Here is a 14,147-nt window from a genome sequence, read left to right on the forward strand (position 1 = left end):
AATACATTTGTTATCTCTTCAGTTTGGCCCTCATACTGCGTATTAAAAAAACATTCTCCACTACAGCACTGTTATTAATGAATAACTCCAGTTTATCATTCAGCCTGTGGTGTCGCTGCTGAGCCGAACCGCGACCGGAAGCCGTTGTCTCAGCACCTCTCGCACGGTATCGCGATGTTTCTTTGTTTTCATTGATTTGAAACATGGCGTCTGAGACGGAGGCGGGTAACCCGACTGCAACTGAACCGGAGGCCGGAGAGGGGTATGTGTGGTTCAGGCTAAAGTGTTTTGTTTTCAGAAATGTGTTGTGGCGTTATTCTTATTATATGTGAAGATAACAACTACAGACTCGCTGTTTTTGAAGCTATACGAGCTGATAAACGCAGACGTACAAGCTAGCCAGCTAGCGTTAACGATGCACAGATGGCCCGTTGAAGCTCTGCAGCGCATCATTATTATCATTAATATCATTAATATCATTATTATCATTAATATCATTAACAGAAAACGTCTCTTCATCGACTAATCGAGCCTGTCAGCAAACTTAACAAGTCACCGTATAGTGTCACACTCATGCCCAGCCGACAATTAAAGTCCCTCACACCACTTTGCTCCTCTTGAATAACGTCAGCGTTAGTCAACGTTATATTAAAATGACCAAGTGAAACGATAACGGAAAGACGTTGACATTTGATACCGGGTTAAAGTTGGGCCTTTTAAGTTTATATAAAAAAAAAGACAAACAATAGTCTTCATAAAAATCAAGTCATAGTCACAGCTGTACATTTTATGTTTCACATTTTCTGTTAAAGAGTGCATATTACTTTATAAGTGAATTTCCAATGGGATATGACATTGGATGCTTGTTATTCAATCACTACTGTGTTGTTGAATTTACACTTTGTAAGAAAATGTTTTCACAATTTGTTTTGAACTTACTGTCTGTATGTAGTTGTTTCATAATTTAGTTTATGACTAGTCACTCTACTGTCTTTCAGGGATGCTTCATTTGGGGAACTGCCCATCAGCATGGACACTGAATCTTCAAATGGCAAAGAGACAATGGTAATATTATTGAATGTTATTGTAATGATTTACATGCATCATATACTCTTTATTTGTTGCTTTATTTCTAGACAGTGGGTACAACTTATTTGTCTGCAACATGTGCAAATCCCTTCATCCAGTTCTTCCCCACAGCCCCAACATTCAAGATTTATAACTATAAAGGAAAGAAACATTAGTGAACAAATCATTAAATCATCTAAATTAGGAATTTAGACACCTAGAGAAATAATCAATATTACTAATTATCAACCACAATTCTAAACAAAAATAGTGAAATTAATAAAAAAAAAAAGAGTAATTATTAAAAGAGTAATCAAAGCGATTACTACATTAGTGTTTTTTTCCTCAAGTATATTGAGATTGGGCTCAGGGAATATATAAGGTAGAACAATTATTATTTTAGAAATAGATGCTTTCAATGCTATTAGCAAATTGGCAAACCCATCTATTTTGTTTTGGCTATTCTATGTTTTGTGCCATTTAAAAATACATGTTGGAAACACTTCATTTCAAGGTTCTCATTATTCAGTGAGAACATAAGTTGACATTAGTTAGTTAACATTCATTGTCATTTGCTAATACTCATCACCTTTTTGATCTATTACAGACCACAGCTGAGCTACCACTCATATGCAGAGTGTTGTGTTTGTTTGTCATCAGGACGCAGCTGGTGAAGGTTCCGAGGCGGCTGATACTCTTACTGGATCAGGGGACGAAGACAGTGGGAGGCAGCTGGGAGAGGTGGAGCTGCAGTGTGCCTTGTGCATGAAGTGGTTCACTGCAGACACATTTGGCATTGACACTGCGTATGTATAATCCATTAATTTATGTGTTATTCAGATGATGGTCAGTGTTGCAGTGGTGTGTTCCAACCTTTCTCTTCTCCTCCACAGGACCTGTCTTCCATTTATGACCAATTATGTGTTTCACTGCAACGTGTGCCATCACAGTGGTAACACATACTTCCTCAGGAAACAAGCAAGTAGGTGTTTTTCAACTGTCTGAGTTATAACTCATTAATTGTTGCTTATAGATTATATGAATGGGCTCAACACATTTTCTTTTAACTTTAGCATTCAAGTAAAATTTCAAAGTTTTAACTGAACTGCAGTGTAGAAACATTGAACTCTGGGAAAACACCAAGATTCTCTACTGTAAGGTAAATTGTTCAGCAACAAGTACAAAGTAATAAAACGGTGCAAAACATGGTGTCTCCATGTTATCTCCCAATAAGCATAACCGTGTGGGCTTACCTGTTTGGCAGGGAGGATGGATGCTGATTTTCTATATTAATCGAGTACTTGTTTGGTCCACAAAATGTCAGAAAATGATGATGATGTTTCCCAAACCTCGAAGTGATGATGTTATACCAAGCAAATAAACTACATAATATTCACATTTAAGAAACTGAAAACATTTAGAGAACTAGTTTAAGTTTTATGTTAAAAATCAAAACAAAACTCAAAGCGATTGATTGAATATCAAAATAGTTGACGATTCATTTAGTAATTGATTGATATCGATTAATCAACTTGTTGCAGCCATATACTCGTATGCTGCATATTTGCACCAAATTAATTTCACATATCAATGGTCTACTTGTGACTGCAGCTTGTACAACTCTGCAAATGTGCACTTTTTGTATTGCTTTTATATTTATTAACTTACTTCTTAATCAGTGTAGTATCACCACATTCATTTCACACAACACTTCTGGTCGCACAGCAGCGATTCATTAAAATGTACGTTTGTTTAGTTTGACTATATCTTTTATTAACCCATTTTCATATTATTGGCTAGTACTGTATTCTACTTACATCTGTACTTACCTGATATACAGTGTAGGTCATGACATTTTACATTCATGGTCTGCCCTTGGTCACACTACAGCACCTAGATAACAAAGATTTGATTTTGTTTTTTATTTTTATTTTTTCAAGAATAATAAATAAGTCAAACATATTTTTAGTACTGAAATATTGAAACGTTGTTTTTGTTTGTTTTATATTAAAGAAGGCATGAAGAGGAGTTGAACAATATGAAGTGATGAAGGTTGTGGTGGTAGTGCTGGCAAATTCTTTGACTCATTCACAAACAGATGTTGCTTTTTTTGTGTTCAGACCTGAAGGAGATGTGTCTCACAGCTTTGGCAAACCTCACATGGAGGTCCAGAACACAAGAGGAGCACCCAAAGACCATGTTCTCCAAAGACAAGGTGGGTGTGCCTAAAAAGTCTGCTCAGTTAAACTACACACTGCTGCTCCAACACAAAGGATATCAGTCTTCCAGTAGCATTTGCAATCACTACAGAATACTGAACACATGTATTTGTAATGTAATGTAATGTATTTTGTAATCTACCCAAGTCACTTATTCTGAGTCACTAAACTATTTTAAGTCTATCTTAAATTTAGACAAGTGTGATGGAGCACAGGTGTTTATCAGTGGTGTGGTGTAATCTACTGTAGTCAATATACTGCCCACCCAATTATATACAGCCAGTTGACACCCCGTGGCACGCACGTGCGAGAATGCTTTGCTGGTTTGATCATCAACAGATATTCTGCCTTTACATATTGATAAAGGCTGCATGCACCGTGCGTGTAGAAGAGTGATACAAAGGCCTTGATTCCAAGTGGCATCATGCCCTCAGCTGCTTCCCAGGAGGAGCTGTATGTTTTAACACCCTTGGGCAGATGTACCCATAACTTGGCTGGGTATGGAGTTTGAAACCAAATGTTTTTCCTCTCGTAAATGTTTTTTAATGTCTGCATACTGACGGGCGACGGTAGCTCAGTGGTAGAATGAGTCGTCTTTCAACTCGAAGGTTGTGGTTTGATGAGTGATAGAAAAATGTGCTGCACATAGATGCACTATATGAAAGTGTGAGTGAATTGGTGAATGGCAAAACTGTTGTGTACAGCAGCATGAGTGGTGATCAAGACATTACCATTTACCACACTTGCGTCTTTTATTTTGTAGTGCTGGTGAATCGTCATGATCCATGTAAATCCATACATTTCTTATGGTAATATTTCTCTTTTCTTTTTTTCCCCAATTTGTTGCAGGACATCATACCATTCATTGACAAGTACTGGGAGTGCATGACAACTCGTCAGAGACCGGGGAAGCTCACCTGGCCCAACAACATAGTGAAAACGATGGTAATGTTGTGGTGAACAGTGGATGAATCACAATCAAATCAAATCATTTTTTATTTGTGACTAATTTTTTTGTAATATATAGGTTTATGGTCGTCTTGTTTATTTTTCAGAGTAAAGAGCGAGATGTTTTTCTAGTTAAGGAACACCCAGACCCAGGCAGTAAAGATCCAGAGGAGGACTACCCCAAGTTTGGCTTGTTGGACCAGGTATATACACCAGTTTTACAAACAGCTCAATGAGCATCATGCTAGAAGATTTTCCTACTCTTTCTTACTAAATTTCTTTTAATACCTTTTTTCCCACACAATGGATTTGAATCATCATGATTTAAAAAAAAAAAAAAAAACACTTCTAACTTCAGGAAAGTGTGCAAGCACATAAACATGGTAAATGCCACTGTGTTCATCCATGTAAATGATGAAAACTAGAAAATGTTCTCATTTAAGATGCTGAGAAATCAGAGAATGTGTTTTCTTTATTTAAAAAAACCCTCAAAGCAATTCAATTCAATTCAATTCAATTATCAAAGTAGTTGGAAATTAATTTAGTAATCGATTAATCATTGCAGACCTAATGTGACTTCTACCAAATCATGAGTGACTTTTCTTTTTACCTTTTTTTGTAGGACCTGGGAACCATCGGACCCTCATATGACACACAGAAACAGACGACTGCTACTCCTACAGCTGGTGGGCTCAACGGTAAGAACATGACAATGAAAATAGTAAAGTAGGAAGAAATAGCCATTGTACGTGTAACTGTGATTGCAGTGTGCAGAGACCAACTGACACCAACTTTATTTCTTTATTTATGCAAGAAACTAGATCTGATTCTGTGAGAATTCCAACCAGAGACCATGATGAAGTGACAGTAGCTTAAACCTGACTAGGAAAACAACAATGGTTATTGAGAGAGAAGAAGAGGGAGAATTTAAAAGAGAAACACCATTTTACTGTAAAAAGAAATGTGACACATCACAGACAGCACTGCAACAATAAAGAGCTAGACACACTGCACACTGCTGATGGGTCGAGAGAGAATCGTGACTTCTGTGACAGCAGGAGAAAAACAGACGTGACACAGCCTTTTCTCAAACACAGCCCTTCTCTAGAATGCAAAATGCTTCATGTTATGTACCAGTTCACTCTGAAAGTCATGTGGTGTGAACCAAACAGATTATGTCTGAAAGTACTTTTCAGACATAAGTTTCTTCACAAGTATAAAGTCCCCAAACTGAGGCGACATTCATACTACTATATTTTCATTTAAAAAAGGTGACAGTCAGCTGATAGTCAAGTTGTAGCCAATAAGAACCATTAGGAAATGAAGTGCAGTTATCTGTGTCATTGTTTCTATAGTTCTGTCTTTTGTTTGTTTTCTCCAAAACCTCAACCGATAAAATGTGGACAGCAGGTGTATTTGGAGTAGGGATGGGCATGAGTCATCAATTATTATTTATTTTTTTGGATTATAAGAAGTCGATAAGTTACTGACTGATTCGATTAAATAAAATCTATTATCTCAAACTTCATGTGTGTTTACAGAAATAATGAAAGTTTTCTTGAATGCATCTTGAAGCTGCTCCTCTAAGCTCAACATGCTGCAGGTCCTGCTGAAGTGAAGGAATTTCCCAGGGTCTTAAATTCATCCTGCATTAGTTCCTCTAGCGTTCATGGGCTCAAATGGCCTTTTGGCTGTGAAGGCCCATCCCTAATTTGGAGCATCATTTTTGCACCTTTAAATGTAAATGGAGTGGTATGGATGTAGCCTGTGAGTCCGAGCTTGTTACATGTGATGACCGTGGTGATTCTGTGCATTGTGTTCCAGGTGGATCTTCTTTCTCAGGTGACTATGTGGTATTTTGACATCTGGAACTGACCAGTGCGTTTTTGTGTCTTGTAACCCTCTGGATAGAAGTTGGCCCTAAGGTTCCAATTATTTCTTCCTTTCAATTCCAAACCAAATTCGATCCTCAACAAGCATCTTGTGGGCAACTTCATCCATGTCCAGTTGTAACTCCTCCGTCTGCTCTCTGCATCTGTTTGGTGCCCGTCCCCCTTCCCTTCTAAAAGCTTTGTCCCCTGATTGGTGTATATTTATACTTTGTCTTTTCCAGCTTGCTGCTTCTGGGCGCTGATATCCCTATAAAACAAACAAAACAAAAACCTCCTCCTCACTGAAATGACACTCTGTCCTCCATAACACATATGAGAGCAGAGTGACATATTACATTGTCTTTCATCCAGTCAACCTCGCCCTCTTCCTCCAATTCAACGAATTGACGTAATTTAAAAAGAAATAGAGGAGAAAATGGCAATTAGCCAAGAAACAGAAGCCTCAACTTAAAAATGTTTTCCCTCTTAAGTCTAGGACATATTAAGTATATACGGTATCTGTTGCTTTATTTCACAGTTAGCGTTCCTTTTTATAAATGGAAACTGATGTTTTCGTTGCTTTGGGAACCAATCAATCCACCGCTCCAACGTCCTCAGAGAAAATGATTCTCCTGGTAGAACAGAGTGGCAGGGGTGTATTGAAGAGGGATAATGAGAGGCTGATAGTGTTTGAAAGATGCCCTGTAAACTAATTCCTGCCTTTTTGTGCCTGCTGTCTCCCCGTGTTAATAAAATGCCTAATAACCTGCTTTCACTGGGTGATTAAGGCTGCGTGTGTGTGCATGTGTGTGAGCTCATTGCTCTTTGTTTAGCCGTGTAATCTTTGGTGTTTGCAGGTGCTCTGGCTCCTGGTCCAGGAAAAGGAAGAGGAGCCAAGCGTAAACAGCAGCAGCAACAGGAGGGCACAGCTGCAGGCGCGACGAAGAGAACCCGCAGGTAAGAGCTAGGGCTGGGCACCATATGTTGACCCACAAGATATAGTCTTAGATTTTGGATTTTGGAAGGTATCTGTGATGACTGTTCCTGGCTTTTGCATTGATAATCATCAGATTTATTATGTTGTATATCTTTGTCACTAAATATTATAAATTAAATATTATGCTGTATATTTTGATTAAATAATACATCAAATCAACACAATTATATTCTTTAAAAAAGTCACTTCTTTAATTGTAAGCCTAATTATTTGTTTTATAGCAGAATATGACCATATTTAGAGTTAATTTAATTGTTTCTAACCCACGTAAATGTAATACAGATTATCAACAGAATATATTTTATTGTATGTATTTATATAATGTATTTTCCTTCTTTGAGAAGCACACACACATTTCAAAGGAAATCATTTCATGAGTCCAGGGAAACAACCTGTGTGCAGCTTTATATCCACGTATCTCTTGTATTGTCGTGTGTAGCCTAAAAAACATGATTGATATGAAATGATATAAAAATAGTTATCGTGATACGTTTTTCCCCAACATCGCTCAGCCTCGGTAAGAGTTGAAAATGTTTGGTAAGTTGTTCCTTATTTACACCAGGGTAGGCATTTAAGCAACAATGCTAATCTAATATTCAACAGAATTGTTTGTGAATATTTGAAAAATCTAAACTCCAGCGTATGAGATTCAGTGAAAGTAATATATAATCTGAACTGAACTGAAGAGGTTTTAGTGGACTCTGAAGCATTTTTCAAGCAAGTTTCTAAAATTCATTCTTCCTCGTGCAATGAGATAATTGATTAGCCAGGGCAGATATCGATATTTTAATTAAGGTGCTCTAAAGGCACTCTGCCAGTTTGACTTAACTACTTGATGAATGAGGGAAATGAATGAGGAAAACTTGGGTGGAAGTTACCTTCCCAAAGAAGAGGGCATCGCACCCCTCCGCCTGGTCTTCTGCGGGGTGGATGCATAGCTATCCCTTGGAGTGGTGGCTGCAGGTCCCAGGGCCCCCACTCACATCCCAACAGCTAATGACAATCCCTGCACATATACACACATACACACACATCCCACTACATTATAAGATACATTTAAACTCAGAAACCTTCTCTTAATGTAGTTGTTAACATTACTAAAGAAACTGTACCTAACATACTAATGAATGTCAGTCTAATGTTGTTTATGTTCTGTCTGTTTTATATCAGATTAAATGTTGCTAATCTATATTGTTGTCCACGCCTCTCTCTCTCTCGCACTCTCTCTCTCTCTCTCTCTCTCTCTCTCTCTCTCTCTCTCTCTCTCTCTCTTTCTCTCCTCCCCCCCTCCCTCATTGCAGTGACCCTCTGTTCTCGGCGCAGCGCCTGCCTCCTCATGGTTACCCCCTGGAGCATCCCTTCAATAAAGATGGCTACCGTTACATCCTGGCAGAACCGGACCCTCACGCCCCGGACCCAGAGAAGCTTGAGTTGGACTGTTGGGCCGGCAAACCCATCCCTGGTGATCTGTATAGAGCCTGTCTGTATGAGAGGGTACTGCTGGCATTACATGACCGAGGTATTCACAAGTCAACCACGCATTTCTAGTCTACACGCGTATAATAGTCAGCTGTAACCCTCAGGACCTCCTTCGGTCCTTGATCTCGGTGGATGCAGCAGTAGGACGCACGGTCTCACACGTTATCTGTAACAATGTTCATATAACTGCTGGCACAGATTTAATGTGTCAACACCTTCTTCCAATTATGATCATTGTTAAGAATTGTGGAATAAATGTTGGTATTTTAGTTACGGTTATACTGACTAGATAGTTGCAGAGGAAAATCGAAATGGCTACAGTCCATACGGCATGATTCAACTGGAAAACACAAAATTTTGTCAACTCCATCAGGCATCGACTCTGAGCTGACGGAGTTAAAAAGTGTTCTCAAATTCTGAAAATATATAAGCGTAAAATTAATTATCAGCTAAAACATGTACCGTAAATGCTGGTAGGGGGTTGAGACAGCCCCCGGTCTCCCCACAGATGTCTACCTCTTTTAAACTCTTGTGTGTTGGACGTTGCAGCGCCTCAGCTGAAGATCTCTGACGACCGCCTGACAGTGACCGGAGAGAAAGGCTACTCTATGGTGCGAGCGTCACACGGCGTACGGAAAGGCTCCTGGTACTTTGAGGTCACTGTGGATGAAATGCCCACAGAGACGGCAGCCAGGCTCGGCTGGTCTCAACCACTTGGTCAGTATTTCTTGGTGCTCTCATAAAACCTCTTTCCATTTGTGGATAATAAGACTGACTGTGGACGGAGTAGAAATCCATAAAATTGACATTTTCTAACTAAGTGAATTCAGTTTGTCTCTTCTGTGGTTTTTTCAGTAATTTAGAATTTAGACATTTTACCACTTTACCACTGTGTTAGGCTGCAACCATTATTCCATTCATCGATTATTCATCTACAAAATGTGTCAACTATTTTGATGATTCGAGTCTTTTTTTCAGTAATTCAGTAACAAACTTTCAGAATTTTCATCTCCTTAAATGTGAATATTGTCTGGTTTCTTTGCTCTGTATAAAAAAAGAAATCATTATAACTGAATCATTTGGTTTGAGGACAAAACAAGACACAAATAGGACTTATAACAAAGTGCAAAAACACACAAATGCATAGAAAACAGAGAGTTTATTTCAAAGATGCAAGTACAACAGCAAGAACGCCAGGTCAGCATCCTGTTTTCAATGCTTCTGTGTTTTCAAATTCTGCTTCTCTTTCACTCTGCCGTGGTGCACGTGCTGAGCATCATCTGAGCATGTTACTGTCACCGTGTTAATCCTCGTTATGTTTTTTTATCACAGGTAACCTGCAGGCTCCGCTGGGTTACGACAAGTTCAGCTACTCATGGCGCAGTAAAAAGGGCACACGCTTTCACCAGTCCATAGGCAAGCATTACTCCTCAGCCTACGGTCAGGGAGACACGCTGGGCTTCTTCATAGAGCTGCCAGACGGAACCGAGACGGCCAAGGCTCTGCCCGACACGTACAAGGACAAGGTAACAGCTGAGTGGCGTTGCCACCGCTCACATTGCACACGGTGCTGACATGTGACACCTTCTCTTCTGTCTGCAGGCGCTGATTAAGTTCAAGAGCTACCTGTACTTTGAGGAGAAGGACTATGTGGACAAAGCAGAGAAAAGCCTCAAAACTGTGACCCCCAGCAGGGTTAGAACTCTCCTCCAAATATAAATCCACCCAGACACACTGCCAGTGTTGGCTCCGGTTAACTTTTATACGCATTTTTCAGATGATATTCTATAAAAATGGAGTGAACCAAGGCGTCGCCTATGAAAACCTGTTTGAAGGCCTCTATTTTCCTGCGATCTCGCTGTACAAGGGCTGCACGGTCGGTACACATGATCTGCTGAACACTCATGTGCTCTCTGATTGTTTGACTTGTTTAAGTTTTATGTTTTTTATTTCACTTTATTTAAAATCCACCTCTGTCTCTTTGTATCAGGTTTCAGTGAATTTTGGACCACATTTCAAACACCCTCCGAAGGACATCAAGTACCAGCCAGTGAGTGCTTTCCCTCCTTCCTTTATCCTTGTTTTAACAAAAACAATAATATAACGCGTTACAAATCATTTACGATACGTGGCTATTATGGGCTACCGTAAATTCACGTCACCTCACATCCACCCGTCCAACTCAAATGGATTTTCTTGGTACTATTATTGTCAGAGAATTAATTACAATATTACTATTATTATGCGTTCATTGATTTTGAAAAACTATTAATGTGTAAAATCACATGAACACTGCTTATACGTCTTAAAGTTTCATTCATTTATTTATATCTTTTAAAGCCAACATAACAAAATAATTTAGCAAATACACTCAACTATTATATAGTAACAATTATTCATTGGGGGAAATGTTTAAATGATTTAAGTCAACAATTGTCATCTATACCAAATGTTTAAGTTTATTATAATCGTTTTATCTATATCTATTATCTATTTGTATGTGGCCAGATATAAAACCTGTCTATTATTGTGGTTTGTTTATTTCATGTTTAAATTACAATGACACAAATAAATGAAACGGACGTCACATGACGTATAACGTAACGTTAAGTGAGCACCGTCTAACGCGTCACGTTTCACTGAAAGCCGAACACGTGTCACACAATTCACCACAAACACAGCGCTTACATTTCATTAACTACAGATTGACGCGGTTACTGTGCGTTAACCTTTACTCTGGCTTATCCCACACGTGGTCAAACATATTAGTCATTTGTGTGTGGTCATTTTTTATAAGCCAAAAAACTCCCACACGACTGATTTGATGCGCTTTGTTGGGAGGAATAACTCTGCCATACTTTAACAATCGGGAACGGCTCTAATCTGCGACTCGGCACGAAACAAAAACAAAGCAACACAAGCGGAACACGCGGGTATTGTGTAACTTTGCTTTCGTTCCGTTTGAGTTGCGCTGAACTACCTTTATGGATGCTCCTGTTGTCGTCCCCCTCAGATGAGCGACATGGGCTGGGGAGCCGTGATCGAGCACACGCTGGCTGACATGCTCTACCACGTGGAGACTGACGTCGACGGACGCCGCAGCCCGCCGTGGGAGAGCTGAGCGCTGCGTGATTTCAGCACGCACAACACTGTTCCACCTTCAGGCAGGAACATGCCAGCTCCACACGCTCATGATTCCTGAAAGCAAGTGAACCGGATGATTTTAATTATAAAGTGAAGCAAAGTTTCTGATTGATGGCTGCATATCTTCACCTGTGTGTGTGTGTGTCATCAGCAGACATTCAACCATGAACATTTAACAAGTAAAAAATCTGTATATTTTGTAGTTTTTGATCATCTGCTCTAATCTGAGAGACTTATCTTAGTTATCACGTTAATATGTGGCCACACAGTCCCACAGTCCTTGTGTGGATGGGTTAATCCTGCAGTCTTTAGTGTGTTCTGTCTTATTATGTTTTTTTTCACTGTGTGTGTGTGTGTGTCAAATATTCACTCTTTTATATTCTGGGTTAAATAAAAAAAAAATTACACTGAAAAGTTGAACTCCATATTAATGATGTCTGCCAACAAACTTCAGAGGTCGGCTAGTTTCTTCTTCTGTGCTGAAATCAATATAATATTGTTGCTATAGATCGTCTTTATTGTGCAAAATGAATAAATAAAAGAATTATAGCTGTGATGATTAGTGGGGTGAGCTACCATTATCTTGTCTCTTATGCCTGTCACTACATCAAATGACTGGCTCTTACATTGTGACCATTGGAACAGACCAAAAAGATGGTGTAGTGCAGGGTTGGGCAGCATGTTTTGGCAGATGACCACACTGACATGAATCAAGCATGTAAAGGGCCACAAATAAAAGGTTTAAAGAAAGACAGAACAATAGAAAAAACATTTACATTTTAAAAGTAAAAATGCTGTAGAAATACAAGCGTTTTTAGCTGTGACATAACCTGACTGATACATTTCCTGTCCTGTGAATAATTCAAAATAAAAGTCTAGCTGTGTTTCACTAGTTAAATGTTGCAAAACTGAAATGTTTGGTCTGTATTTGCAGTAACTTTGTAAAGTGCTCCACAGATCCTGACAGAACCTTTGAATTGACAATTTTAGTTAAAAACATGACATTCTGAGACAACTTCTCTGTTTCTGAGGTTGTTTTTCATCTTTGTCATCACAACTTTGATCTGTCATTTGAGCTCAAGAGTCAACTGGAGCTAACCTGCGCTGGTTTGTGGACCAGCAGTAACAGCAGCAGCAGTAGCAGCAGCAGTAACAGCAGCAGCAGCAGCAGTAACAGCAGCAGTACTCGTGTGTGGTGTAGTGTGACCTCAGTGAGATGTTGCACAGTCTTCATCACCAGGTGGCGCTGCAGCCCTCACAGGAATAAGAATAGTACTCAAGGTTCTTACATTTACATTACACTTACATTTTGAAACGATGCAATCAGCGTATCGCAGTGGCTGCAATTAACATCTATTTGTTGATTGCCCTTATAAATAAATGTACTGCATAGATATAAGAAAAAAAAATATGGTAGAACTGAAGTCCCTCCAACCACTGTTGCTCATGGAAGGTGAAAAAGAAAAAGGAAATGGCATAATGTTTGCAGCCCTGTAAATTAAAGACCTTTCTTTTTTCCCCAAACCATATTGAGGGCCTGTCACATATTGGAAGTAATTCATATCCTTAAGTTTAAATTTAACTCTACAGCTATAATCTCATGAGAGGAGAGGACTGTCTCTTTGTGGAAATCTGGAAATCTATCTTCTACATATCAATATCACCACAGTCCTGACCCTCAAAAACCCAGTTCAGCTCAGTGTGAGCTGTCAAAATATGGAGACACATTAACACATTTGAACTAAAGGATTTCATTAACAGCAGCTTTACTGTTTTGTTTTTTTTATTATTTAAAAACAACAAACACTGGCAGTGACACTGGCTGGTTAACATGTTTATAATTATATGAAGTAGCTTCATATTATACAGTTATTTTCATATCACAATGTTCTTTACAAAAAAAAAGATTTGTCAAATGTATAGAAATAAAGTGTATGTAACAGACAGAACAGTGAAATATACATTAGATAAAAAAAACAAACCCAACAAGTGCTAATGTAGAGTAGCTGTAAAGAAATGATTCGTTACAAAGAGAGGAACAGGATTTGTGCTCCCTTTGTCTTCTGCTGCTACAGTGGAACGGTGATGGTGCTGATGCAGGTTTTTAGCGGCTGTGTCTCAATTCAGGGTCTGTATCCTTCATCAGCTGCATTGATGGCCAGAAGATGTTAAAATGGTCATCCCATGGTCAAGAGGAAGGGAAATTGGCTTTTAACTGGAAGGGTGCTGAGCAGTAAGGATGGATGTCATTTTGGCCAACTACAAAATCTCCCAAAAAAAATAGATAACCAATCACAAACCCTGGCACTCTAGAGGTGGGCTTAACACGATGATTACAACCACCAAAGAGCAGCTGTCTTTTGATTTGAGCTTCATTACGAGATCCTCGTCATCCTCCTGGACAACTACAACGAGCACGTT

General features: G+C 39.0%; 1 protein-coding gene across 2 annotated transcripts; it reads left to right on the top strand.

Annotated features, from left to right (window-relative positions):
* Positions 1-112: 112 nt before the first annotated feature.
* On the top strand, positions 113-12,618 carry ash2l (ash2 like, histone lysine methyltransferase complex subunit). 2 transcript variants are annotated; one of them, XM_058618126.1, is made up of 17 exons: positions 113-262; positions 999-1,065; positions 1,729-1,874; positions 1,962-2,050; positions 3,189-3,283; positions 4,137-4,232; positions 4,343-4,438; positions 4,858-4,933; positions 6,060-6,077; positions 6,964-7,063; positions 8,405-8,622; positions 9,132-9,299; positions 9,915-10,108; positions 10,185-10,277; positions 10,360-10,458; positions 10,573-10,632; positions 11,596-12,618. In XM_058618126.1, the coding sequence occupies exons 1-17, from the start codon at positions 204-206 to the stop codon at positions 11,701-11,703; spliced, it is 1,782 nt and encodes a 593-aa protein (XP_058474109.1). In that variant the 5' UTR covers positions 113-203; the 3' UTR covers positions 11,704-12,618. The 2 variants fall into 2 exon arrangements, with proteins under 2 accessions (XP_058474109.1, XP_058474110.1); XM_058618127.1 differs by lacking the exon at positions 6,060-6,077.
* The last annotated feature ends 1,529 nt before the right edge of the window (positions 12,619-14,147 follow it).

The sequence above is a fragment of the Solea solea genome, chromosome 19 (assembly GCF_958295425.1).
Source record: "Solea solea chromosome 19, fSolSol10.1, whole genome shotgun sequence".
Classification (NCBI taxonomy): Eukaryota; Metazoa; Chordata; class Actinopteri; order Pleuronectiformes; family Soleidae; genus Solea; species Solea solea.